The 26385-nt window shown below is 32.3% G+C and overlaps 1 protein-coding gene across 5 annotated transcripts in view; it reads left to right on the forward strand.

The window, feature by feature from the left end:
* Positions 1 to 26385, forward strand: part of NFAT5 (nuclear factor of activated T cells 5) — a 111488-nt gene that overhangs the window by 45265 nt on the left and 39838 nt on the right. For 2 of the 5 annotated variants that reach the window (XM_040633522.1, XM_040633524.1), the window contains 4 exons: positions 2295 to 2420; positions 17134 to 17692; positions 22887 to 23079; positions 25106 to 25296. In XM_040633522.1, coding sequence (XP_040489456.1) covers positions 2295 to 2420; positions 17134 to 17692; positions 22887 to 23079; positions 25106 to 25296 — 1069 coding nt within the window. Of the gene's footprint in view, positions 1 to 2292; positions 2421 to 16621; positions 16684 to 17133; positions 17693 to 22886; positions 23080 to 25105; positions 25297 to 26385 lie in introns of those variants that run through there. The other 3 variants (XM_040633525.1, XM_040633527.1, XM_040633526.1) reach the window with 3 other exon arrangements.

Below are 26385 nucleotides of genomic sequence, written 5' to 3' on the forward strand. Positions count from 1 at the left end.
TATAATAAGTTCTATATTTAGTAACTTTCCAATGTATTTCTATTAACATTGCTATTATACCTCTAATATAGATTCAGTTTTATACACTTCTTTGGGAAAGATAGAATGTTTCAGCCCACACAGGTTTGTTTTGTTTTGATTTATTTATTTTAATGATTAAAAAAGTGGAGAAATAGTTCCAACTAGTGAAGTGCTGTTAGGGATGGGCTATTACTAGGACTTTTTTTTCCTTGACGGAAATATATTTTGGTAGATCTTTCTCTTTTCATCTAAGCTATTTTTATTTTCATATTTCCTTTTGGTTTGTTTGGACCAAAAAAAAAAAAAAAAAGGACTTGAGTATACTTCTCTTTTATGTATAAGCAAGTCTTGTTTTCAACATGTATTGAGAAAGATAATTGTTTTAAAATCAATATTCGATGATACTGGCATTTCTGTTTTAATTAGGGTCTCCAACTGTTAGGTAATAGAGTTTTTCAAAAGACAATTTTCAGTTGACTCTGCTAAGTGAAGATCATTTAATAGTAAAACTTCTAGTTTTAGCTTTCCTTCAGGACATTCTTCCTTATCCCTATCCATGTCAAAGTTGGCGTACATAATTCAAAGATTAATTGGAAGGATCAAAATATGTATTCAGTGATCAGTTAACTAAAAGTATTGTTTGCTGCAACATGGACGGCACTGGAGGAGATAATGCTAAGTGAAATAAGTCAAGCAGAGAAAGACAATTATCATATGATTTCTCTCATCTATGGAACATAAGAACTAGGAAGATCGGTAAGGGGAAGAAAGGGATAAAGAAAGGGGGGTATTTAGAAGGGGGAATGAAGCATGAGAGACTATGGACTATGAGAAACAAACTGAGGGCTTCACAGGGGAGCGGGGTGGGGGAATGGGATAGGCTGGTGATGGGTAGTAAGGAGGGCACGTATTGCATGGTGCACTGGGGGTTATACACAACTAATGAATCATCGAACTTTACATCAAAAACCAGGGATGTACTGTATGGTGACTAACATAATATAATAAAAAAACATTTAAAATAAATAAATAAAAGTATTGTTTGTTATCAAGGATAAAATGTCTTAGAGTGCTACCTTTGTTTTTTAATCCCTCATGCAAATGATTAATACTCTTTTTTATTTGGTGGAATGTTGGGTTTCTTGGAATACTGGGCAAATCCCTTAAACCCTGTATCTCAGTTCTTTTGAAAATGGGTATATGATTCTAAGTGGTCTTTTGAAGTTCCTTCCAACATTGATTCTACTACCTTTACAGGGTATTTTGAGAATTGTTTGTGCCCAAAATCATACAATAATAACTAGAAAAGAATTTTTAAAATAGTAGATATAAATGTAATTTTATGGACAGTGATTGTAACGTACATTAAAAAGGTATATGAACATAATAATAATAAAAAAAGATAGAGATGCCTGGGTGGCTCAGTCACTTAAGCATCTGCCTTCAGCTCAGGTCATGATCCTAGGGTCCTTGGATGGAGTCCCTCATTGGGCTCCTTGCTCAGCAGGGAGTCTGCTTCTCCCTCTGCCTGCTGCTCCCCCTGCTTGTGCCCGCTCTCCTTTCTCTCTCTGACAAATAAATAAATAAAATCTTTTTGAAAAAAGATACAGTATTCTTTAGTCTGATACAAAAGTAATCATAGTCTAATTTAGGCATTTATCCTTTCTGATGTAAGAGTATCTTATACTTGTGCCTTTCTAGAGTTTGGAGATAGCTCAGAATAAAAAGTACAATATTTCCTTGAGCTATGACATTCCTTTTTTAGCTTTTTTTGGGAGAGAAAAATGCATTATGCTAGTGAATTAAAATATTTGCTATAAGGTGCGGGGTAGAAGAGCAAGGCTAGACTAATGGTCTCATTGGAGAAGCCATTTTAAAGCTGATAAGAGTATGATAAGTTATACTCTTATTATTACGAAGGAAGATACTGGACCATTTTGGGTTATTTGATGTTTCTTATATTTTGTCTGAGTTTATCCAGTTCTAAAATTTAATAACTTTAGAGAGCATCTTAAATATAAAGGAAAAAGCCAAGAAGAAAACAGGGGACAGAACTAATGGAGAATTCATTCTTCAGTAAAATTGCATAATAAAAGAAAAATATTTGCTAATAATTCTTTACAACAGTAATTATATGGATTTTGTGTGTGTGTGTTTGTGTGTGTGTGAATAATATAGTTCTCCTCCTGAGTGAAAAAGACATATTAATTTCATGTTCATGTATTAGATTATTGACTTACACTCTTAAAATTTTTTTCTCCTTCCTCCTACAGAATCTGTCTATGATCTTCTCCCAAAGGAGTTACAGTTACCTCCATCTAGAGAAACATCTGTAGCATCAATGAGTCAGACAAGTGGTGGTGAGGCAGGCTCGCCTCCTCCAGCTGTAGTTGCTGCTGGTATGCATTTCATTTTATTTTATTAAAGAAAACTAGTGTGTTCTCTGGCCAACATGAACAGTGCTGGCAAAGTTCATATCAAAAAGAGTGTGATTTGAGGGTTTGTTTTAAAAGGTTTAAATATATACTTTTAACCTTAAAATATTTCAATATACATTTATTGATATAATTCTTATTTCTTAAAATTTCACATTGGCACATCAGTTAGTGCCATTTCTTTTCTAGGAGCTTATCTTCAGCTGTGGAAACAAGCTTGAAGCTCTTTTATTGACTGCACATAAAAAAGTTACATACCAAGCAATGGATAGAAAATTACATTCGAGTCTCTATTTAACAATTATTTTTTAAAATTTGCTTAAAGAGAAAAATATTTTGTATAATCTGAAAAAGGACTCAAGTACTCAAGTCTCTTTTCTGTTTGTAGCATGTTATTAAACCTTTTCCCTACATTTAAAAATATGTGACTTTAGACTTCTTTTAAATTCAGTTGAAAGTAATGGAAGATTTGAATGTAATATTTATATAAAGGCATTTTGTAATATCAATGAAAAAGTACGGAAATTAATGTTTGAAATTTATCAACTTTATTTTTACTCAGCTCTCAAATCATACACTTTATATAAAATTGGTTCCATTTTTTAATGAACCAAAATAAAAGATTGATGGATAAGCTAATAGAAAAAGTCTTGATTATTGATAAATTAATGAGTGCTTTCAATAATATTAGATTGCCCAACTGTATTTCTTTTTTTAGTTGGGTTTTATACACTGCTAAGTGTGTTTGGTTTAAAAAAAGGAAAAAATTACATATCTATATATCTACATATATAGATATATTTACACTCTGAAGTTTTATCCTTCTAAGTAGAGGTTTCTTATCCAATAAACCACTCATCTTTTAAATGGTACTTAAAATCCATCACAGCATTGTTCTCAGTAAATTCATTTCATTTCAAAAAGAACAGTGAAGCGGAAGGTTGTGCTTTAAATAAGGATTTGGTACTGTAATTGAATTTCATATATTTTTCTTGTATGCATTAACCAATGTACCATTAACCTTGTGTACAAATCTTTTCCCTGAGCTGTATACTGCAGTGTGCAGCCTTCCTGATTGAGGGCAGGAAAACTTTAAACATAGCAAAGAAACTTATCAGCCCTGCTCACTGTTCATGTGTTGCCAGACATTTTCTAACGGATTCTGTGGATTTAACTGTGATCTTTTTAGTAATGAAATTGGTAAGATGACCTGGTTTTATTTTATATCCACTGGGTTCTAAAATGTCCCTGAATATTTTTTCTGAAATTTAAAATTGTAAATATTGCTTAAAAATTGTATCAGATGATAAAATATGGGCAAAAAAAGATTTTTAATGAAATATTTCACTTTAAATCCACAAGTAGAAATTGACTAACTGATTTCTTTTGTATCTTTTGAGATTATTTTTTGTAGACTTGTTGAATCTATATAGAACTAAAAGTCTGTTTCTTCTGTGCTTTTTAACATCTGTTGACAGTAGATCCAGTTCCTTTTAAAAGCTGAAAAAATGTCAGCTAGGTTTGGAAAAGAACACTTCCTTTTAAGTAATACCAAACTCATTTTCAAGTTTTATCTATAGATATTGAAAGTTCTTGAATTTGAGTCACTAATAGAATGTTGATCCTCCATCCTTCCCTCTATTTATTTGAGAAAATCCTGTCCATATAAATTAGATTGAAAGACATGAATTGAAAAATCATGAAAATAAGAGAATTAACCAAAGGAAGTATTCTGAAGTAATAAATTCTTAATAGAGAAGTTATTGACATTCTAAAGAAGGTGAAGAGAGTAAGGAGGTAACATTGACAGCTTTCTTATATTCACATACAGAAAGTTTCTCTGATCTAAAACGAAGTCATTTGTAATTTTTTTTACATAAATTTACTTTTAGTAACCAATATAATCTTATTCTAGGATTCTGTCTTATTAGTAGAATAGTCTTTGTCATATAACATTATAGGTAGGAGAGTTTAAATTACAGAATAATTATTGTAGGGAAGTCAGTTAGTAGGTATCATTATAGCATTGTTTTTTTATTTGACATGAATATCTTTAGTGACATAACTGTCAAAGAGAAGGATTTGGAGTAAATTACCTAGTTACTCAGTGTTTCCTGGCCAAAAGACTTGATGTCTAGGGAAAGGCACATTAACTTAGACTTCTTTGAGTTTTATTTTTTAATCTATACATTTGCTGTTTAAATATGAAATGCATAAAAATGATGACTCTTGATGTAGTTAATTCTTCAGAGTTTTGAAGGAGCCGGATTGGCTGCTATCAGGTATGAGGGCCTGGTGGGAACAGACTTCTAGTTCTGCTATAAAGGTTTGTGTTTCACAAGTTCTAAATCAATTTAAATTTTAAAATTTAGAGGCTGGGCATACAGGTGTTCATGTACATTCTTTATTACTTAATTATTTAAAATGTGTTTCTCAGATTCGCCAATCTAGATTTTTTCCCTTTACATATTACCGAGGGAATGAGTAAACGTGATGCTGCTAATCCACAATCCAGAATATTGGATAAAAGAGTATCTCTCAAACCTTTTCTGCCTTTGTACTATTCACACTTTTACATACTCCCATCATTAACGTCTTTTTATCGGGTAAGTTCCAGGTTTGGGGCTGGGAGAAAAAGGGCTTAACTTCTACACAACTCCTCCCCTCTCCGTGGGCCAAGTGTCAAAATCTGGGAGATATAGTTGAGAATCACCAGTCTGAAATTTGTACTCCTCATTTTTTGAAGACCTCTGCTTTTGTCCCACTAGAAAGGTAGTTAAGAGTTTGAGGTTTAGAAAAGTAGTTAAGAGTTTGAGGTTCAGTATGTGAATAAGTTTTAGAAATACAGACTTTCTGAACAGTATTGTAGGTTCTCAATAGTTAAGACAGGAGCCATTTTCCTAACACAAGAAAGTTATCCAAATGAATTAATGGCATTTTTGGCAAAATAAGGAGTTGCTCAAGATATGCGACTATGAAAGGATTCTTTTGTTTGATTTTTTTTTTTTTTTGAGGAGGTGAAATCCTAAAGTATAGGTTATAAAGAACTAAAACGCAAGTATTATTTAGAACTAACACAAACAGTTACACCAGAGTTTGGGGAGTTTTTGCAAAGAGATATGGCAAGCATTTTTCTTAAGTAACAGCTTTATTGATAAAAAACTCATACCAATCAACTATTTATTTATTTATTTAAAGATTTTATTTATTTATGTGACAGAGAGACAGCCAGCGAGAGAGGGAGCACAGCAGGGGGAGTGGGAGAGGAAGAAGCAGGCTCATAGCAGAGGAGCCCGATGCGGGGCTCGATCCCAGAACGCTGGGATCACGCCCTGAACGGAAGGCAGACGCTTAATGACTGCGCTACCCAGGCGCCCCTCAACTATTTTTTAAAATCTACTTGTATGTTTATAGTTTTTAATCCTTAGATTTACTTCATTTAGTTAAAATAGGAAGCCTTTCACAAAAGTGAACAATAAACTTTACTCTTCATTTTAAGAAATCAGTTTATTTTCTTATTCTATCCTAGATTCTTTGTCTTCATTTTGGGATATGGCATTATGTTTATTTGTATCAAAATATGACTTTGCTAAGGTAACTGTTTCAAGTTTCTTTAAAATTTTTATTCTAATTCTTGAGATAATGAATTAAACCATAAATTTTATTGTTTATGGTTATATAATTTTATAATTCAGTGAGAGAATCTTAAGAATAACTAGTTAGTGATTCTTTTGTTAAAATTGCTATTTTACTTTCAGTAATTATGTATTAATACTTTTTTAAGAAGTAATACAGTCTCAGGATACTGATACTTTGTGGCAGTTTTTAATATGTATAGGTGTACATACAGATTAAGCATGTATATTAGAAATACCAGTTGAGTGTCTCCAATAGTTAGATCACTGGAAGTTTTTAAAGGCTGTAATTTTAGTTAATAACTTTACAGGAAGTGATCCATATGATAAACTTTGCTGTTGGAAGAGACAGACTTATTAAATAGTGCTTTGAATTTTATGCCACAGCTGTTAATAAATCACAGGTACCTAACAGGTATTTTCTGTACTGAAAGAACTTAATTTGAATGCTGTTTATATTGGAGGAGAGGATGCCAGAGAGCTAAATGTCCTGTTATCAAAGAACAGTTATGCTTTCATTTGTTTTAGACATCTTAATCATCTAATAAAATCATAGGAATTTCTGGGGCTCCTGAGTAGCACAGTCGTTAGGTGTCTGCCTTCAGCTCAGGGTGTGATCCCGGCGTTCTGGGATCGAGTCCCACATCGGGCTGTCTCTCTGTCACATAATAAAAATAAAGTCTTTAAAAAAAAAAACCATAGGAATTTCTAAACCATCCATAACAACGGAGTAGTAAAAAAAAATGAGTTGAAGAAAATGTTATCATTTTTGAGTTCCTACTGTGTAATAGAAATTGTGCTGGACAATTTGCATATCATCATATCTCAGTTCTTCCAGGCACAAGATACCTCTCTTCTTTCCTGCTGGCATCTAAGTTCTTTTCTTCTTGCGATTGTACTTCAGGGAATTGTGTGCTATTATTTCACTTAGATAACAGTAGTTCCTGGACTAAACAGTGTGTAGGATATCGAGTTGGGAAAGTCATATGCCCCTTTAATTCTGCAAGTTTCAGGATCTATAAAATTGGAATATGATTTCTAGGAGAAAATTAAATTTTAATAACAGAGATTCACAGCTACAGAATTATATAGTGCATTGAATTTATTATAATTTATTTACTAGTGTTAGGAAGTATTTGCAGTTATGTAATTTGTATTTTCTTGAGTTGAATAAATTTTGAGGAGCAAATTTGCTTTTGATTGCTGTCCTAAGTTAACTAGGTCAACATATTTCAGAATTTGAACATTTGTGTAGTATACTATTCTTAAAATTAAACTCAAACCTCATTAGCAGGAAAGGTGATTCACCTATGTAACCTATGTATTGATGTTGTGAGCTAAAATGTGAGTTGATCTTGGTTATTCCATATGGTCGGTGATGTCTACTTTTTCTAGACAACTGGACCACTTCCAGAAGGAAGTCAGATTCTAGTTACACAAATGTTGCAAATAGGCTTAAAAACTCTATTCTTGGGGCGCCTGGGTGGCACAGCGGTTAAGCGTCTGCCTTCGGCTCAGGGCGTGATCCTGGCGTTATGGGATCGAGCCCCACATCAGGCTCCTCAGCTGTGAGCCTGCTTCTTCCTCTCCCACTCCCCCTGCTTGTGTTCCCTCTCTCGCTGGCTGTCTCTATCTCTGTCAAATAAATAAATAAATAAAATCTTTAAAAAAAAAAACAAAAAACAAAAAAACCTCTATTCTTCATTCTTTTTACTGAAATTATATTGTAAATCTAAATGTATACATTTATACATATAAAAACATGTGTGTATGTATGTATAGATTTATGTTAACATCTGCATTATTAAAATGAAAAGCATAAGCAAACTTGGGACATAATGATTAATACAGAAATAAGTAAGAATTCAGGAGGCCATCTGTATTATAAATTATCATTGACAAAAAGTGCACATGCCTGTTTTTGATTTATTCCTAAAATGTTTACCTTTCTATTGTCCTCTTGATAATTTTTAGCAACAACTTTATAAATATTTTTATTTATTCTGTTTCTGATGGGAAAAGCACATTTTTATATTACCTGAGTCTGTAGATTAGCATTTTAAAACTACTCAGTGATTCTCAACCTTCAAGACAAAATACATGCATAAAATCGTTACTATTTTAATGTATTTTGTACAATTTCACATTAATAAATTAATGGACAGAACTGGGCTTACTTTCTTATATCACCAATAAGATTGATAATATAAATAAAAGGTGTTGCCATACCAATTGCCATAAGTAATTGTTTTATAACAATTAGTTGTATAGGGGCGCCTGGGTGGCTCAGTTGGTTAAGGTTAAGTGTCTGCCTTCAACTCAGGTCCTGATTCCAGAGTCCTGGGATTGAGCCCTGCGTCAGGCTCCCTGCTCAGGAGAGTCTGCTTCTCCCTTTCACTCCTCCGCTTGTGGTGTCTGTCTGTCTCTCTCTCTTATTCTCTCTCAAATAAATAAAAATAAAACCTTGAAAAAAACCAGTTAGTTTTACAAATAATACTAATGAAGTTGTATAAATAGTACTCCAGCTAGGGTAGGAATGAGGAGAATGGCTTAGGGTAGGTCACAACAAAAGATTTCACCTGTTTCTGTTATATTTCTTCTCTTAAAAATAAAAACATGTAGTAAAATGTTAGCATTTGTTAAAATATGAGCAGAGGAAGCATGGTATTAGTTTTAAATATTTCATAATTTAAAAACACCATGTGGCAGATGATTAAAATAAGTCAAAATGTTCAATGAACTGTGCTCTTAAAAAGTAATAAAGATATGAGATATATTAGATACTTGATGAATTTATTTTTGACATAAGTGAGGGTACATTACCTTTTCATCAATAAATGCAAGTAGATGTCCATCAGTAGTATTTATTTAGCCCACTGAGGTAAAATTCATTCCTTCACGAAAAGGTGTTATTATCAATGAAATTAAATAGATAATAACTGAGAAAGTACCTCAAAGTGCCAGGCCTGCACAGGGATAATCTGGATGTAACACACACACACACACACACGTGCGCGCGCATATTATAGTTTTATTTCTATTTATTTATTTTTCCCACATATGAAATATAATAAAATTAGTATGGGTTTCGGAATCATAAGGATCTAACTTGAATCTGATCGCTATCATATCATTTGGTCAGAATTTTGTGAAGGTTAAAATAAATTTGTAATATTGCCCCGTAACTAGACACTAATACCAACATTTTTTCTTAAGGTTTTTATAAAGATAAGTATGTAGAATACTTAACATTACCTGACAATTAGTGATCATTCAATAAACATTGACTTTTTTCCCACATGAGTTTCTCCTTTCATTTGTAATGTTTTAAAAAGTAGGTCTTATTTTTATAAAAATAAGCTTTTTAACCTTATTTTGCCTCTTTCTTTCCATTCTCACCCAGTCTGTTTTTTACCTTTGAAATTTTGCCTGTCAGCCAAGATAGAGCCACACATGGGCCATAGTATTTACATTATGACTTATTCTTTCATGTTGATACTCTCTTAATGGGAGCCCTCGTATATGAAAGAGACATTGATAGATGATGATGAGTCATGGGGAAAACAGACATTTCCCATAGGGATGATTCCAAAAGGTGACTGTTCAAGAGTTCTAAGTCCTAGAATTCTCTTCCCACTTTTTTTTTTTTTAAAGAAGTGTTACATTTGCATGATCAGGTATCAAAACTTCTGGTAGAGCAGTGTATGACTTACCTTCTGTTTTTTGCTTAGACGCTTTGTTTAGTCTACAGTTGGATCTAATATCCACTCTAATCCAGACCCAGGTGTAAAACCCAAGTAATTAAATTACAAGATTTTAATGATATAAATAGTATTTTCTTTCCCCTTTTTCATCTCCTCTAAAAAAAATATGAATACATTGGACTAGAGTTGACAGGAGTACCTTTATTATTTAATCTAAGTATATTAAAATGTATTACATGATAAAGCATTGAGGTAACCTTCAGTAGCATCATTCAGAACGGTTTTTCTCTTTAATTACAACAAAGTTAATATAGTGATAATCTCTGTTTTTGTCTTAACCTAACGTTCCCTTTCAATTGTAAAATAATTGAATAGTTGTCTTTTTTTTTTTTTTTTTTAGCCTATATTTCTTTTGGTCTTTGACAATGTAATAAATATAGTTACAGCTAGTATAGTTATTACCTTTTATGTTTAATCTCTTTAAGGTAAAGGATTCTTTCTGGGCTTAATCTCCTCACCCAGTATTGACCAGTGATGCTATCCAGTAGTACTTAAATCACTGGATGGTAAGAAGCATCTTTCTTTTCCAACAGGAAAGGATTTAAAAACCAAATTGCATAATGTACACTTAGTACATATTTTACACTGCACTTAGATACTTAGGATTGAATAGGGCAAAAGATATATTTAAAGCATTTCTATAAATGTCAGTACACTTAAAATTTTGTGAGCATTGTGGCACCTGGGTGGCTTAGTCGGTTAAGTATCTGACTCTTGATTTTGGCTCAGGTCATGATTTCAGGGTCGTGAGATCAAGCCCTGCATGGTGCTCTGTGCTGGGCATGGAGCCTGCTTAAGATTCTCTCTCTCCTTTTCCCTCTTCTGCTCCCTGTACTCAGATAAGGTAAAAATAATTATTTTAGGAGAATTTAGATTAAAAATGGGAGAATAATTACTGTATAGTATTAGAACCCTGATTGGCAATTTGATGGACTGGGGAAGAAAAAGATGGTTTCCAATAAATCAGTAACAAGCCTTTCAGCTTCAGCAACAGTGCTAATTATTTTTTTAAAATAGAGCCTCCAGGATGAAATGTTTTATGTATAAGGGCATATCTAATTTGAAAGTGAAAATTGGTAACTTTTTGAGGGGTATGAGGACGTATGTGGAAGTTGGCCTGAGAAATGAAAAGATTCTTTTGCTGCTAAAATACAGATATTTCTGGGGTGCCTGGGTCACTCAGTTAGTTAAACAGCTGCCTTCTCCTCAGGTCATGATCCCAGGGTCCTGGGATTGAGCCCTGTGTAGGCCTCCCTGCTCAGCGGGGAGTCTGCTTCTCCCTCTGCCTCTCCCCCTTGCTCAGGCTCACATGCACTTGCCCGCATTCTCTTGCTCTCTCTCTCCGATAAATAAATAAAATCTTTTTAAAAAATAAAATAAAATACATATATTTCTTTCTGCTTGAGTGTTTTGGTCAGTGCATATTCTCTTTTATTCTTTAAGGGAATTTGGGTAAAGGCACAACCTAAAAAAACCTGAGAGAGGGCATTCTGGCTTATGGATTAGATTGCATTAGTAAACAGGAGAACAAATTGGTGAATATGAGTTAACAAGAATTTTGGATAACAAATTTTTCCACATGCATTTATTTGGATGTTGATAATTTTTTTTAAAGTTTGTTTTAAAACATTGCTTATTGTGGCATGTAAGCTTATGTTGGGTGGGAAAAGTACAAATGGAAATTAAAATTGTTAAACATGTAAATTAAATGATCAACCCTACAATTTTTGTTTTTTGTTTTTGTTTTTGGTAAAATAATCTGGATTGCTTATTTTATATGCTGGGATGCTAGTTGTTTTTTCTATTAATACACTTAACTTGCATTCTAGCTTCGCCATTCAGAGACAGGCATCGTGTGGTGGGTTGTGTGACAGTGTCTGTCAATAGTGAAGACAAATAGTGCCAGAGACACTTAACCCATCCAATCTCACCCAGGGTATAGGTCGGTCTCGTTTTCAGACTTCTTCATAAGTCTTTTTTTCTTTCTTTCTTTCTTCCTTCCTTCCTTTCTTTTTTTGTTTCTAAATAGTGGATTGATACTGATTGAAACTAAAAAACTTTTGTAAAGTTTTAGAACTTTACGTTAATACTATAAGAAGAAGAAGAAGAAAAGTAGAAAACGAAGGTTGGCATGTAAGGTGTTGACAAAGCAGGTTTGCAGCCACTTTGTGTGTTCTAGATTTTTCAATCCCTTAGCAACATGAATGTTGGCCTTATAATTTTTTTCTCTCAATATCTTTCTTCTTTGATCTAAAATTATGTCCTTGTATCTGGTGACTTTTATCAGGCAAGATGTTTAGATTTGAAGTCATTGTTACCAGAAAGAAAATGAAATACTTTAAAAGGATAACTAAGGTTGAACAGTAAGTGTTTTAGACCAGAAATGTTTCCAAATATCTGGATTTTTTTAAAGATTATTTTCTGAACAGTCAATGGTTTACTCTTTCTCCGTTCCACTATTGGTTCACTTAAGTACACTTGCAAAATTTTATGGCTTTTGTTTTAATGACTTTGTTAGGAAGCTCAACTGATTTTGCCCTGATGTTGAAAAGTTATAAAATATATGTGCATATTTAAATGCTAGGTATCACATTTTTATTTTGGAAGCTCAGTTAAATGCCATTTCTGTCACACATTTTAAATTAGTGAAAGGTATTTGTTCCTTTTGAGGACTTTAAAGAATGTTTCCAATTTCAAAGCTTTCCATAAAAAGTTTGGTTAGTTCCATATAAAGTGTTATCCTTTTTTTTATGGTATTTTAAGCACTAAAATGATATGGTAATTGAAATAATTTCTGGTTCACAAAACTAGAACTGTAATAGTTCTTAATTTTAAAATATAGTTTAAGCAAGGAGTATATAAAATCTACATAAGTTTCTATATGTGATAGCATTTAAAAGTCCATTTTCATCTTTCTCATCAAATCAATAATACTTAGACATTCTAGGATATCCATGGTAGGCATTATCTGTCGCTCTCCTTATCCCAACTACTTTGAATATTCATGCTGAACCTTAATGATTCCATCGGTTCTTAAAAGAATATAATGTACAGCTTATGTTCACCATCATTACTGGCATTTGGTCTAGTAATTGGCTACTGCTAATAAAAGAATTATTAGACTTAGACATAGAACACTATAGATGTGATACTTCCTTTCATTTACACATTTTACAACTAATGTGTTCTTTTTGAAATCTTAATTTTCATTAGTATATGTAGAAACGGTTTTCCCTTTGGTTCACCGTGCTCGCTAGTCATAAAAAAGGTTATGGTTCCTCTAGTTCAAAGATAATTTTTTCATAAAAGAAAAAAATGAAAAATATTCATGTATTACTTAGGTAAGAGGATAATTTTAAGAAAAACTTACAGCTTTGCAAAGGATTAGTAAGGGATTTAAAAGAATGAATAAACTGATGAATCACAGACCTATACCCCTGAAACAAATAATACATTATATGTTAAGTAATTGAATTTGAATTAAAAAATTTTAAAAAGAACAAATAAAATTATAAAGGTATAAAATACAAATACATTACAACTATTCTGCTTAGTGAGAAAATAAAAGCAATTATTAAAAATTTTTTTGGAGTTTTTGTACTTTTAATATGCAGCAGTGAAACATAGTCTATATATTCCTAACAGATAAAAATGGAGACTCAAAACCAAAAAAGAGGGGAAAGGTAGATAGCACATTTTATTTATAACAACTTAGAATATATAGATGAGACAGGATTACATTAGCATTTTAGTTCTAGAAAGTCAGTTAAGCTGTTTTTTGATATTTAATGATATAGTGACTGAAAGGTCTGTGTAGATATTTTAAGTACATTTAAAGTAGTCCCAATAATGTTCTTGAGTGCTTTTCTGGGATTGCTTGGGAAGGAGAACTTTATGTTTAGAAATCTAAAATGTTTTTGATATAATTTAATGTATTTTTAATAATATTAAGGATTTTTTAGTCTTAGTAAATTTATGGATTAATACACAAGTAGATAATTTGGCTTATATATAGTTTCAGGAAAGAAAGTTATTAGCACACTCTTTGTAGAAATAGCAAATAGCTACCTCTAAACTCTTGAGTTACTTCTAAACCCTTCCCTGAATAACTATAATGTTATTATAGTAAGATATATTTTAAGCACTTTGAGTGGTAAATCCTTTTTTTTAAACCCGATGTGTTCATCATGGGTATGTTAGTATATTTATTGGCCAATATAACTTTAATTCAACATAGTTAACAAATATTGGCTTCTAATAAATCAACTTAATAAAAAATTTAAATTTTTACTACATGAAAGGTTCTGTGTTAGGTGTTGGAAGGGTCTAAGAAAGGGCCCATAGTTTTTATTCTCTACTTCACCACCTCATTTGGCATTATTATTACACTTAGGTGATGTCTTGCTAACCAGAATGTAAAACATCTTTATGTGAAGGATTTTATACACCATTATCGTCATTATCAACGTAACAATGATATTGTTGTAAAGAGTTTTATAGTTTTAAAAAATTGTCTTACTTGTTGTAGTCTTAAAATGAATAAAATCTTGTATTCTATTTTTGTAGTTTTTTTGTAATTTAGGCTCAAACTGAGATAGGCTTTAAAAAGTAATAATATTTTTTAATTAAATGTTGCTTTCTGCTGTCTTCTGACAGTTTACGTTTTCAGTTTCATAGTTTTGTGCTAATGAACTTTTTTATTTAATAAGTATATCCAGGAAACTGCAGGTAAAATACAGAAATTGTATGTTAGGTGTCCCAAGGAAAATGTATAGACTATTTTAATTTATGTAGGGTATGAGATCACAGTTTGGCATACCTGTCCCAGAACAGACATTTATGTATGATTATATCAATTGGGTTTTATAACCATGATTACTTTAAGATTTGCAAGATAAAGTCATATATACCTTTAAGAGCATTGCTAGGCTATGTCTTGCATATTAAATTCATGAATATCACATAACTTGCTTTTGAGTTCATGATTGCTTTTCACCAGTACTTTCCATCTGTCATGGACAGGGATCCCTGAGATGTTCATATTCTGCATTCTCATGTGCATGATACTTAGATTCAAAAAGGGTGGGTGGGAGAAAGCCGCTTCATAGAAATACACGTTCACAGCATTCATGCTGCATGTTTTGTGTGTTCCACTGCAAATATTGCATGCTGCATACTTTTATTTCTCTGAAAATGAACAACACAGGCTTATACACACAAAAAAATTTAGTTTCATTTTTGCCAATAGTTGGAACAGATGGAGGAATGTTATACATACCTTTTCTATTTTTTAAAAATGATTTTTATAGTGTTTTTCAAAAAAACAAGGAAAAAACTTGTTGTTTAAACCCAAAGTGGCTACAAATCAGCTCCTAAACTGTCACTGACATTAGCATCTAGATTTTGTAGTTTTTACAAATCTTTTAAAATATTTATTTACTAAGAAAACATTGCATTAATGCATGATACAAAATTGATAAATTTTTCTTTAAATTGGAATGCAGTTTAAAGTGACTGAATTTTCCAACTTCAGCTACTGCATTTGACAAGGATACAAACTGGAAAATGGAACTGGTATCATCTAATTGCTCTAGGTTCTTTGACTTATGGTAGTTGGGAAAAATATTTCCATGTGACATTATGTAGATCACATCATTAATGGCTAATATTAATTACTATGCTCTTCAGCCTTGACAGCAGTGAAAAATTATGTGTGAATTTAGCTCTTTCAAATGACTTAAGTGTTCTGGTACATGTTTTTAATTTAAAAATAGATCTGTGGCACTTGGCTTTTGATTATCTGAACACTGGCGTTCTTACATTCACTGTTTATATTATAATCGATAAGAATATTGCAATTCCAATGACTGCACATCAGTTTTAAGTTTGATCCTACCACTTTAACACAGTGGCACACTTGGCTATAGATAAAATCTAATTTTAGATTTAAACATATCTTTAATTCTCTGTCACATGTTACCTGTTTTTAGTTGTGTGTGTGAATAATTATGAACCTTTCCATATCTTATACAAGATCAAATGGTATTTCTAAAATAGAACTGACAACTTCCAACCTTAACATTATTAGTGTGCCTTTGAGGTTGTGTTGTAAAGGGTTCAAGTAGTAGTATTTTTCAACAAGCTGTTATGCCAATTGCCACATTTTGAAAAGATCTACTTAAGTCTTTTTTGCTAGGCATAATAAATAAGTGGCTTCGTAAAAGACCTTTTTATAGAAACCAATTTTAGTGCTTCCCCAGCACTAGAATTTTTTGTTTAACTCTTTTCTATTAGGTTTTAGTCAATAAAAGTTACTGTTACTTATATTAAGAAATTCCCTTAATGGTTAAAATCAAGCAGGCCCTTTAAAGAGAGAGGAAATGAATAGTGGTAACCAATTGCTGAGTGTGTAATCAAGTACTTTGTAAGAGAAATCCATCCAGTAATCAGTTCTTACCCTACTTTTCATTCTGCCATAAAGAATGGATTTATTTATTTTAGAGATTATGTTTTGAACTGCCATTTCCAATTTCTGGATACCCTTAATGGTTAACTTCCTTATGTTCCACAGCCCAGCATATTCCAAATCAAACTTTTTTTCACTTCTATTATAGATTTTACAACAATCATAGTGATGGTACCAGTTCCATTTTGCCTCCAATTCAGTTGATTATATATTTTTTTCTATTTATTTCTCATTTTATAATTGATATCTGGAATAATCAGCAGCTCTTTTCTCATTTATTTTCTCATATTTTTATTCCAGGATTTGCCTCTGAAGCAGGGAGTGTCTGCATTAAAAATGACCTGTAGTTCTCTGCTTCATAGGTTAGAAACTTATTTTAATATTTTGTGGCTAAGCACAGTCCCACTTTTCAAATTCTATAATGGATTATTTAATTGGCATTGAATGTGGACCACAAGCATATATTTCATATTGGGGTTTTCTTTATTATTTTAAATGATTAAAATTCAACAGAACATCCAGCTGAGGCAATAAAAGCTTTATTCTTGCTTTACAGCTTAAAACATTAAATTAGATTTTTAAAAATCTATCAATTATAACACAAGTAAAATACTGCTATTTGGGCATTTTTTAAAATTGCATTTTTTAGGCCTTGTATTGCTCGAAGCATTTATATTCTAAAACTTAACCAAATTCCAACTATTCATTTTGGGGAAAAACAATCAGTTCACGAATCACATTTTCAATGGGACTGCTAGCCAGCATAGGTGAAAATATGTATAGTGTATTTACTCTTAAATTGTACACCGCAGATGCTTCTTCAGCTCCCTCCTCTTCCTCCATGGGCGGTGCTTGCAGCTCCTTTACCACCTCTTCCAGCCCTACCATTTATTCTACCTCAGTCACCGACAGCAAGGCTATGCAAGTGGAGAGCTGCTCCTCAGCCTTGGGGGTAAGTAACAGAGGGGTAAGTGAAAAGCAGTTAACCAGTAACACAGTTCAGCAGCATCCATCAACACCGAAGAGGCACACAGTCTTGTACATCTCACCACCACCTGAGGACTTGCTGGATAACAGTCGGATGTCCTGCCAGGATGAGGGGTGTGGATTGGAATCAGAGCAGAGCTGCAGTATGTGGATGGAGGATTCCCCCTCCAACTTCAGTAACATGAGCACCAGTTCCTACAATGATAACACTGAGGTACCTCGTAAATCACGAAAACGAAATCCAAAGCAGAGGCCGGGGGTCAAACGACGAGATTGTGAAGAATCTAATATGGATATATTTGATGCCGACAGTGCCAAAGCACCTCACTATGTGCTTTCTCAGCTTACCACGGACAACAAAGGCAACTCAAAAGCAGGAAATGGGTTGGTATTCACATTTTTTAAAGTTCTATCACCATTGTGCAAAACAAAACAAATCAATCAATCAATCATGCCTCAGTTTTTGTAATTGCTCAACTCAAGTGTGCATATAAAGCAAAGATACTGATTTTATCATTGAAATACATGAAAATTCAAACTTAAAATTACCAAGGCTCACTAGAGAAAAACATATTAATAGATTTTAGCAATAGGTATCTTATTATGGATATGATTAGTAGAAAATAATGTTTTGAAATAACTTTTAAACTTCAAATGGATTTGTATTTTAAAAGGATTTAAAAATATTTTTACTCTGAGAAATAACTGGAGTGTGAATGGCTGTAGTTAACTCAAAACATTCGAAAAGGGCTAGTTTGTGTTCTTTCATGTTGTCTCCCCATATGGTTCAACCCATTTCCATTTCTGTGAGGATTTTAGACTTTTTTCTTTTGATGAAAACAAGAAAAAATTAAATTGATGGTTTGATTCTCATCATCTAGATTCATGTATTTATTTTAAGCTTTTTCTTTGATATATTATGCTGACATTTAAAAAAATAAATATATCACTAATTTTTTTTTCTGTGATTCTGGGTTTATGTATTGGAAGGGTGACAGAACAGGTCATGGTACATGTTTGAGTTTTCATTCATCTCTGCCAGTTCACAACACTCAACTATAAATATATATCTGCAAATAAATATATTTCAGTGGCTATAGTACAGAGTATTTGTTGCTATAGTACAGAATACTATGACTTATATTTAACTTTTTAATTACTTTAGTACTTTTATCATATTTAATTGCTAGACTTTTTAAATTAGATTTTCCTATAGTACATTCAACGTAATTTGATAAATTTTAACTCAGTGAATTTTGAGAGATTATTTTTGGGAGGCAGAATATGGTCCTTTAGTTGATCCAGAACCACCTACAATTTCAGGTTGTTATAAAGAGTGATGGAGAAGCTTTAGTTTGGTTTACTATTTGATGACATCATTCATACCTTTTAAGTTAGAGATCTGGTTGAGTACTACAGAGAGTATTTTTAATGTATATTAAACTTGTTCTTAAATATTCTGTCAGTACATCTTTTAATAATATCTACCATTTATCTACCATTTAAGCATAATTATTCTATACTGTTTTCTTTTTACCTCTCATTTAGAACTCCTTTGGGATGATGTAGTTAAATAAAAATAAACATTTAAATGTTTTTTTCTTTTTAGAAAGTCCAGATTAGGAAATTATCTTTAAAAAAAAAAAAAAAGACACACAAGATATACCCTTTCCTAAAATGTTGCCATTAGCAGAGTCAATTCTAGAACATACTTGTAAAACTAGTACCTACAGAATAATGCTCTGAAACATAGTAGCACAGATTTAAAAGGCTCATGTATATCTGTCATTAAATATGGGTATGTGTTTATTTGGACTTCAATGCAAAAAAATTTTTTTAAGTTCCAGAAGAGAGATTTTCATTTTTATACTGAAATAAATGTTAAAGGTCCAAATTGACATAGGATTAGTCAACACATATAATTTGCAGTTCCTATTAAAGAGATAACTTGACCTACATCTTTTCTGCTTCTGCTTTTGTATGATAGATATATCTTAGAAATGATTTGAGGTTACCCAGGGAAAGTATAATAACATTTGTCAAGACAGAATCTCTCATGAAATAATTCATGGAACAGAAACTCATCAAGCAGCAGAGGAAATGTCCAGCTTCTTAGGTAATGGAAAAATATTTGGCACTAGCAAATAGAAATGATGGAAGAAGTTTTCATTTTGAATTTATAAGAACTATATCAAGGAGAGGATAAAACCTTATGTAAATATATAGAAAAACAGGCTTTTCAAAGCAGTTCCTAAGAGAATCTCAAGCTAACGTCCTATATTCTTCAATAAGAAAGGTGTTAGAAACATGAAAGAAATTTGGAAATCTTTTGAGGGATAAGGTATATATAGCCTTAAATCTAATGTGCCATAAATTTACAATTTATATAATGCTAAATTATAGGAAACATACTCTCAAATATGTTGTATACAGCAGTTTGTTGATCTTCAAGATGGAAATAGCATTTTTGTATAATTAAAATGTTATATAAAAGTTAGAGTTTACTAAGAAAACAAAATCATTTGAAAAGGAACTACTTGGTGTTTAAACATTCCTAGCCATGTCATTCTTAAATTCTTCAACTAAATGTCCTGAGAATCAGTAGATATTTCTAGAAATTAAGACATGATGTCATCTGGATGTGAAACCCTTTTTAGGCATTTTGTAGTAAAAATTATTTTTTTGTGACATAGATATGTAACACAAAAGAATTAGAATGCCATCTTAAGACTTCTGAAGAGTATGCCAAAACAGTGGTTTTACCTTTTAGATGTCGTTTAAAAGTAGAATCCCAATTAACTGCTGTTTTGTTTGTTCTTAAGCCATCATGCTTTAAAAATTAATAATTTCATTAACTACTTTTCCAAGAATTAGTTGACATTTTCATTGTTTTATGTGTCTAAAGATCTAAATGTATATCTATTCCATCTTTACATTTAAGCCTTAGAGAATAAAGATAGTTTTGAGGGCTTCTAAAAGTATCATTTCAGAATTTGTGTAGTTACATGGACTGTTCTTCTTTAAGAATATGTATACTTGTCAACTTACTTAGCAGTCTTCATCCCAAATGAAATATTTTGTTTTACTGAAATGTAAAACTCGTTTTCATCTGTTTATCCTCATAAATATTAGCTTCGCTAGCATAAGTGAATATAAAAACTGTATCTTGCCAAATTCATTGACATATGCTAAATTTTCCTTATATTTCAAATTAAGTGTTCCCTTTTCTTATAAAATTAATAGATTTTAATTACAAACATTTGGGAAAATGCAGAAAAATAGAAGAAAATAAATAATCCATAATCTAGTCACTCAGTACAACTGCTGTTAGCATTTTGCTGTATTTCCTATTCAGTGAATATTCGGAGGGTGTTTTTACATAGTTTCTGTAAGTGAATATTTTTGCTTTGATCTTAAAATAAGTGAAAAATGATATAATTGTAGGTTTTCATAGATAAGAGCAAATGTATTAAGAGCACATTGTATTGAAAGCAAATGTTTGAATTTCTACCCAGAATGATGAAAAGCAAAATAGGATTTGTTGCCCATTGTTTCAGTTTCAACTCTTTGATTCGTAGAATTTATTCTTCTAGGGCCTTTTAAATGACACACGGGTAATCTTTGACTTACATCTGTCAGCTTATGTGAATGGCATTCCTTGGCCAGTTAGGATCCAGTCTTTCTCATCTTACTTTTGTAATAGGTGCTCTTTTTTTCTTCTCCTTTCCTTTCTTTGTTCCTTTCTTTTTCCTTTTTGCCTTAAACAACGATATTTTCTCAGCACCTTCGTTTCAGGAGTTGTGCAAAGTTCAGGGAATATGAAGATGATGCAGCGCAGTACTAGCCCTCAGAACTCTCCCACTTACCTTGTCAGTCTTAGCACATTCCATTTGCATTCCTTCTTTTCTCCGTTCTTCTGTCCCTTCCCTGGCGATGAGGTTCACCCTAGTCCCTGGTTCCACTGAGAATACAGTATTTCCTCTTTTTTTTTTGATAATAGAGGCAACAACTTGGTTAGAGATGGAGGTTAAATATTAGGGCCATTTTTAAGGCTTCTTAGCCACCATTGCTCTTCTTCATTTGAATTCATAATGTTCCTCCTGGGACCTGTTTGCTTTTGGAGATTTTGGTCCACAGTTATCTCTTGGCTCCTGTATTTTCTATTTGAGTCATACAGAAAGCATTATAGGCCATGACATATTTTATTTTATTTTATTTTATTTTATTTTATTTTATTTTATTTTATTTTATTTTTAAGGTTTATCTATTCATTTGAGGGAGGAGGGTCAGAGAGAGAGGGAGAGAATCTCAAGCAGATTCCCCACTGACCGCAGAGGCCGATGCAGGCCTGATCTCAGAAACGTGAGATCATGACCTGAGCCAACCAAGAGTCCAGCATTAACTGACTGAGCCACCCAGGAGCCCCCCTGACTCTATTTTTAAATGTACATGGATAGGGGCACCTGGGTGGCGTTAGGCGTCTGCTTTTGGCTCAGGTCATGATCCTAGGGTCCTGGGATCAAACCCCGTCTCTGGCTCCCCGGTCAGCCAAAAGTCTGCTTCTCTCTCTCCCTCTGCCCCTCCCCCTGCTCATGCTCTCTCTCTCTCTCTCTCCCCCCCTCTCTCCCCCTCCCCCTCCCTCTCTCTCCTTCTCACTCACTCTTTCTCAAATAAGTGAATAACATCTTATAAAAAATATACATGGATAATTTTAAATCTATTTTAAAACTGATAGTATTGTTTTGTATTTGTCACATTTGCAGTGCTTCAGATTAAATGTATTGACCTAAAGTCCTAACTAACCACCATTTGAAATATTTTTCTTTGAACATACATTCCACATAGCAAATGCATGATAAACAAGCATTAGAAATCCAATTTAAAAAAAATTTAAAAATTAAAAATTTAAAAATATACAATTTAAAAAAGTAGATTTCCTATCTGTAAATCCCAACTTATAAAGATTTTATATGCTAAGGACTTTAATTATTTAATCACAAATAAAAATACTGTGAAAAATTATACTTCTAAGAAAGATTATTTAGAGTAAATCTGATTTCCCAGTAAAAATTGGATCACTGATATCCGAAAGAATATGTATAGTACCTGTACTTTTAATTGTTTTATTAAGGCCTTTTGTTTATTCCTTTTTGCTACCCCCACTTTTCTTTTGCTTTGCAAGTCTGATTAGAAAATAATGATAGTTAATCTTGTAGCTTTAAAATTTGTTTTGACTGAAGTACAGTGTGAAAGGTTATAATGACATCAGCTATTCTCTTACCAGTTATTCCTGGCTTATTACATTCAGTCTTCCTCCCTTCCTACCACAAATAACACATTTTTTATTTTTGCACTGTTTAGTGCAATTTAACTGTATAGTTAAATTTTATTACAGAATTTTAAGAGCTACTTTGCTTATGGAATGTATCTTCCCTTAGGCTGTATGTTGTCAATAAGATAGTCAGTTGTTTTTAATGTTAACTGCCTATTCTGTTTCTTCCTTTATCTTAGATGACTTTTATAGAGAAAAAAACCCCTCTTTTTGATACTTTTTCCACATTGTGCTTTGACTTCTCAGAACATTGGAAAACCAAAAAGGAGGTGGAGTAAAGAAGAGCCCTATGTTGTGTGGACAGTATCCTGTTAAAAGTGAGGGAAAGGAGCTGAAGATCGTTGTACAGCCTGAGACCCAGCACCGAGCTCGGTACCTGACTGAGGGTAGCCGTGGCTCAGTAAAGGATAGAACACAGCAAGGCTTTCCCACAGTAAAGGTACTTACTTTATTTAGCAATATACAAATAATTTTTTCCAGTTTTGTTTTTAACCAGCAAAAGCTGCCTACAATAGAATGGTAGAATTACTAGGTATATATAATGGAAATTAAAGCGAAAGTCTAACTGAATGCTAAAGCCCAGTATTGTTACTTTGATGTCATTTGAATTTTAGCTTAGATGAAAGAAAAGGTGAGAATGTACTCTGATAAATATCTGGGAATCATGAATTATGTTCTCCTTATATTTGACATTGATAGCAACTGTATTCAATTCTTCCCAAACTTAATATTTAAGAAGAAATTTTAAAGTGAATTCAAAAAAATATTGTAGAAATTATTATGAACTTGGAAAATAAGGTTTTTAAGATGGCTAAAGAAATCAGGACCGTTCATCTTAGAAAAGAATTGGTTGATAAATAATTTAAGTCTTCAGTTTAAGAAATAGGTTATCAACTGAATCTTCATCTTTTCAGAATTTAGACTGAAAAAAGGGGGCTTAAATTTCAGCACCTGGGAAACTTTGTTAGAAAGAATATTTCTGTCTGAAGACAAGCCAAAAAAAGAGTTGGGTGGGGGATATTTAATAAGTGTTTCTGCTCCTTATAAAACATTAAACGGGAATTTTGGCTAGTCACATGGTAAATTCTTGTTAAATACAGTTTGTGAAAATGCATTTGTTGAACAGTATTCAGTTGGACTGTCTTTCATTTTACATTTTAATGAAATAATGGTAGAATCTTGGGATCAGGAAACCTGTCTGTGGCCATTTATAAGGTTCGTTAATAGTCACATGTACAACAACATTCCTTATCCCTCTGCTACTCATCACACCAACGCATCCTTAATCCTCCAAACTCAGGACAAATAATAGACAAATAAGAAATTTCACTTATGCTTTTTGTAAATGTTTGTCTAACCAGACATGTTGATAGTTTGGTCAGTATTTTTAACTCAATTGCTCTGATTTTAAGTTATGCTTTGCTTAAGTACTCTCTGGTCAGAAGTATTACTAGATTGTCTACCTGTGATAGGGAGTGAATTGACTGACCTCAAAAGTTTATTTATTCATTCATTCAACAAATATGCACTCCTTATGTGCCAGAGACTGTTCTAGGTACTGCTAATGGTTTGGGTAGATCGTTTATTTATCTGCTTATTTCCCTCATTTTGATATCTTTTCACAGAGATATAGCTATACTGGGTTAGAAAGATTTATGAGTTTTTTAAAGCCCTTTGGTTGCATTGTATAAGTTATTGTGTGATTTTGTGGATTCTATATTAGCAGCTTCAGTGTTCAACTATAAACCTGAACAAAAATCTGCATTGGAAACATTTGTTCCCAAAAGCAGTTTTAAATATTAATTTATTCTTCATCATGCAAGTTATAATTTATGAAGGCTTGTTAGAGACCTGTAAGGACCCATAGATCCTGGTCTGAACTAACAGTTTTCAAACCATAATGTTTTGGCCCAGGATTTCATGATGTGTGTGTATCTAATCTATGCAAATGGGCTCTGTTTCCCTATTATTTGTATAGGTGCACTTCAAACGCTTTCCTACTTAAATATTTTTAAAAGACTAAAAAATTTAGTGTATGTACTCATTTGATGATGATGATGATGATGCCACTAACACAATTTAGTGAATTTTCCATTAGTGGTGGTGGTTAATTTTGAATAACCCACATGCTTTGGCAGTCCATAAATTTATGAATACCTAAAGGACTGTGTATTCATTTGCATCTGGTTGTACAAATTAATTATAAATGGTAATTTATCATTAAACATATAAGATTTTCGTTAAAGTGTGATTATTACAGAATTAAAACTTAACGATTTCATACAGAAACTTAGCCAACTCTCCTTTTTATGAAAATATCGTACTTTTGTTTTTCCTGAGGATTTAAATTATTTCTTTATTGTTATCCAGTTATAAATATAGGACTTGGTCATAAGTGTTTGATCTGACAATTAGATTATTTGAAAGGCTAATTAGTGTTTATGCTCCATATTATCTCACTCCAGCTGGAAGGCCATAATGAGCCAGTAGTGTTGCAAGTGTTTGTGGGTAATGACTCTGGTCGAGTGAAACCACATGGATTTTATCAGGCCTGCAGGGTAACTGGGCGAAATACAACTCCCTGTAAAGAAGTGGACATTGAAGGCACTACTGTTATAGAAGTTGGTCTTGATCCAAGCAACAACATGACACTGGCGTAAGTACTTAGTAAAAACTTTTTCGGTATACATTACACTTTTGCCGTGGGCTCAAAAAAATTTTAGTTTCTAATGTTAAAAAAAGAAGATTTTCAGTATTTTATTAAAATGTTTTAAACATTATAAATACAAAAAATAGATTATTGCAAAATGGTAATGGGTTAAAATGAACTCTTTTGCCCTTTGCCATGGAATTCCCATGATGAAAGGCAAGGAAATAAAAGTCAGGTGGAATGCTGGCTTTTTTGAAAATAATATGGACTCGTTAGGATTAATAAAAGTAACATTAAAAAATAAAAATTACAAACAATTTGATTTGCTCTCCCAAATTCTGCTTTTTTTTTTTTTTCCCCAAATTCTTTCTTAGTGTTTGCATTAGAAACTCCTTGACAGAGACCATTCATGGCACCTTGATCCATCTTGATGTGAAAAAAGCGTATTGTTGTTCTAAATTCACCTTCTGTTTTAATTTTCCTATATTAAAAAAGAGTATGCTCTGGGGCTATGTTTTTTTTCATCTTATGCATTTTCATTGCCTAAAAAATATTAGAAGTGTTAATAATTTAAATTAAAAAAATTTTTTCCCTTAAACCTTTTTTTTAAGGTCCTTTAATCCTAAAGTTGAACCATAACAGCAGCAAATATATTGAAAAGGGATAGACTTACGTTGTAATTATTTGTATTGGATAGCTAATGACATTTCCGTATTTAGTTTTCGGTTTCCTTTTGAAAGCCATTTTGAATAGGTTAGTAAGAGGTTAATTGGAAGGGGAAATTTTGGAAAATATTTAGTAAAGACTTATTTTTTTTAACGTTTGAAAATTATTAAAATAAATGTATATAGTGGAAGAAAGGAAGGGAGTTACTGATTATAAAAATAGTGCTTATTCATTAAAAGTTGAAAATACAGAACAAAAAATAAAAATGAATAATAATAATTAAAATCTAAAAACATATCTCTCAAAAGCCAACTTCCCAGAAATAACCACTATTTTAATTTTTTATTTTTTATTTTTTTGAGAGTGAGTGAGCAAGAGAAAGCACAAGCTGCAAGAGGGACAGAGGGAGAGGGAGAGGGAGAAGCAGGC

Source organism: Ursus maritimus, unplaced genomic scaffold (assembly GCF_017311325.1).
Source record: "Ursus maritimus isolate PB19 unplaced genomic scaffold, ASM1731132v1 scaffold_19, whole genome shotgun sequence".
Taxonomy (NCBI): Eukaryota; Metazoa; Chordata; class Mammalia; order Carnivora; family Ursidae; genus Ursus; species Ursus maritimus.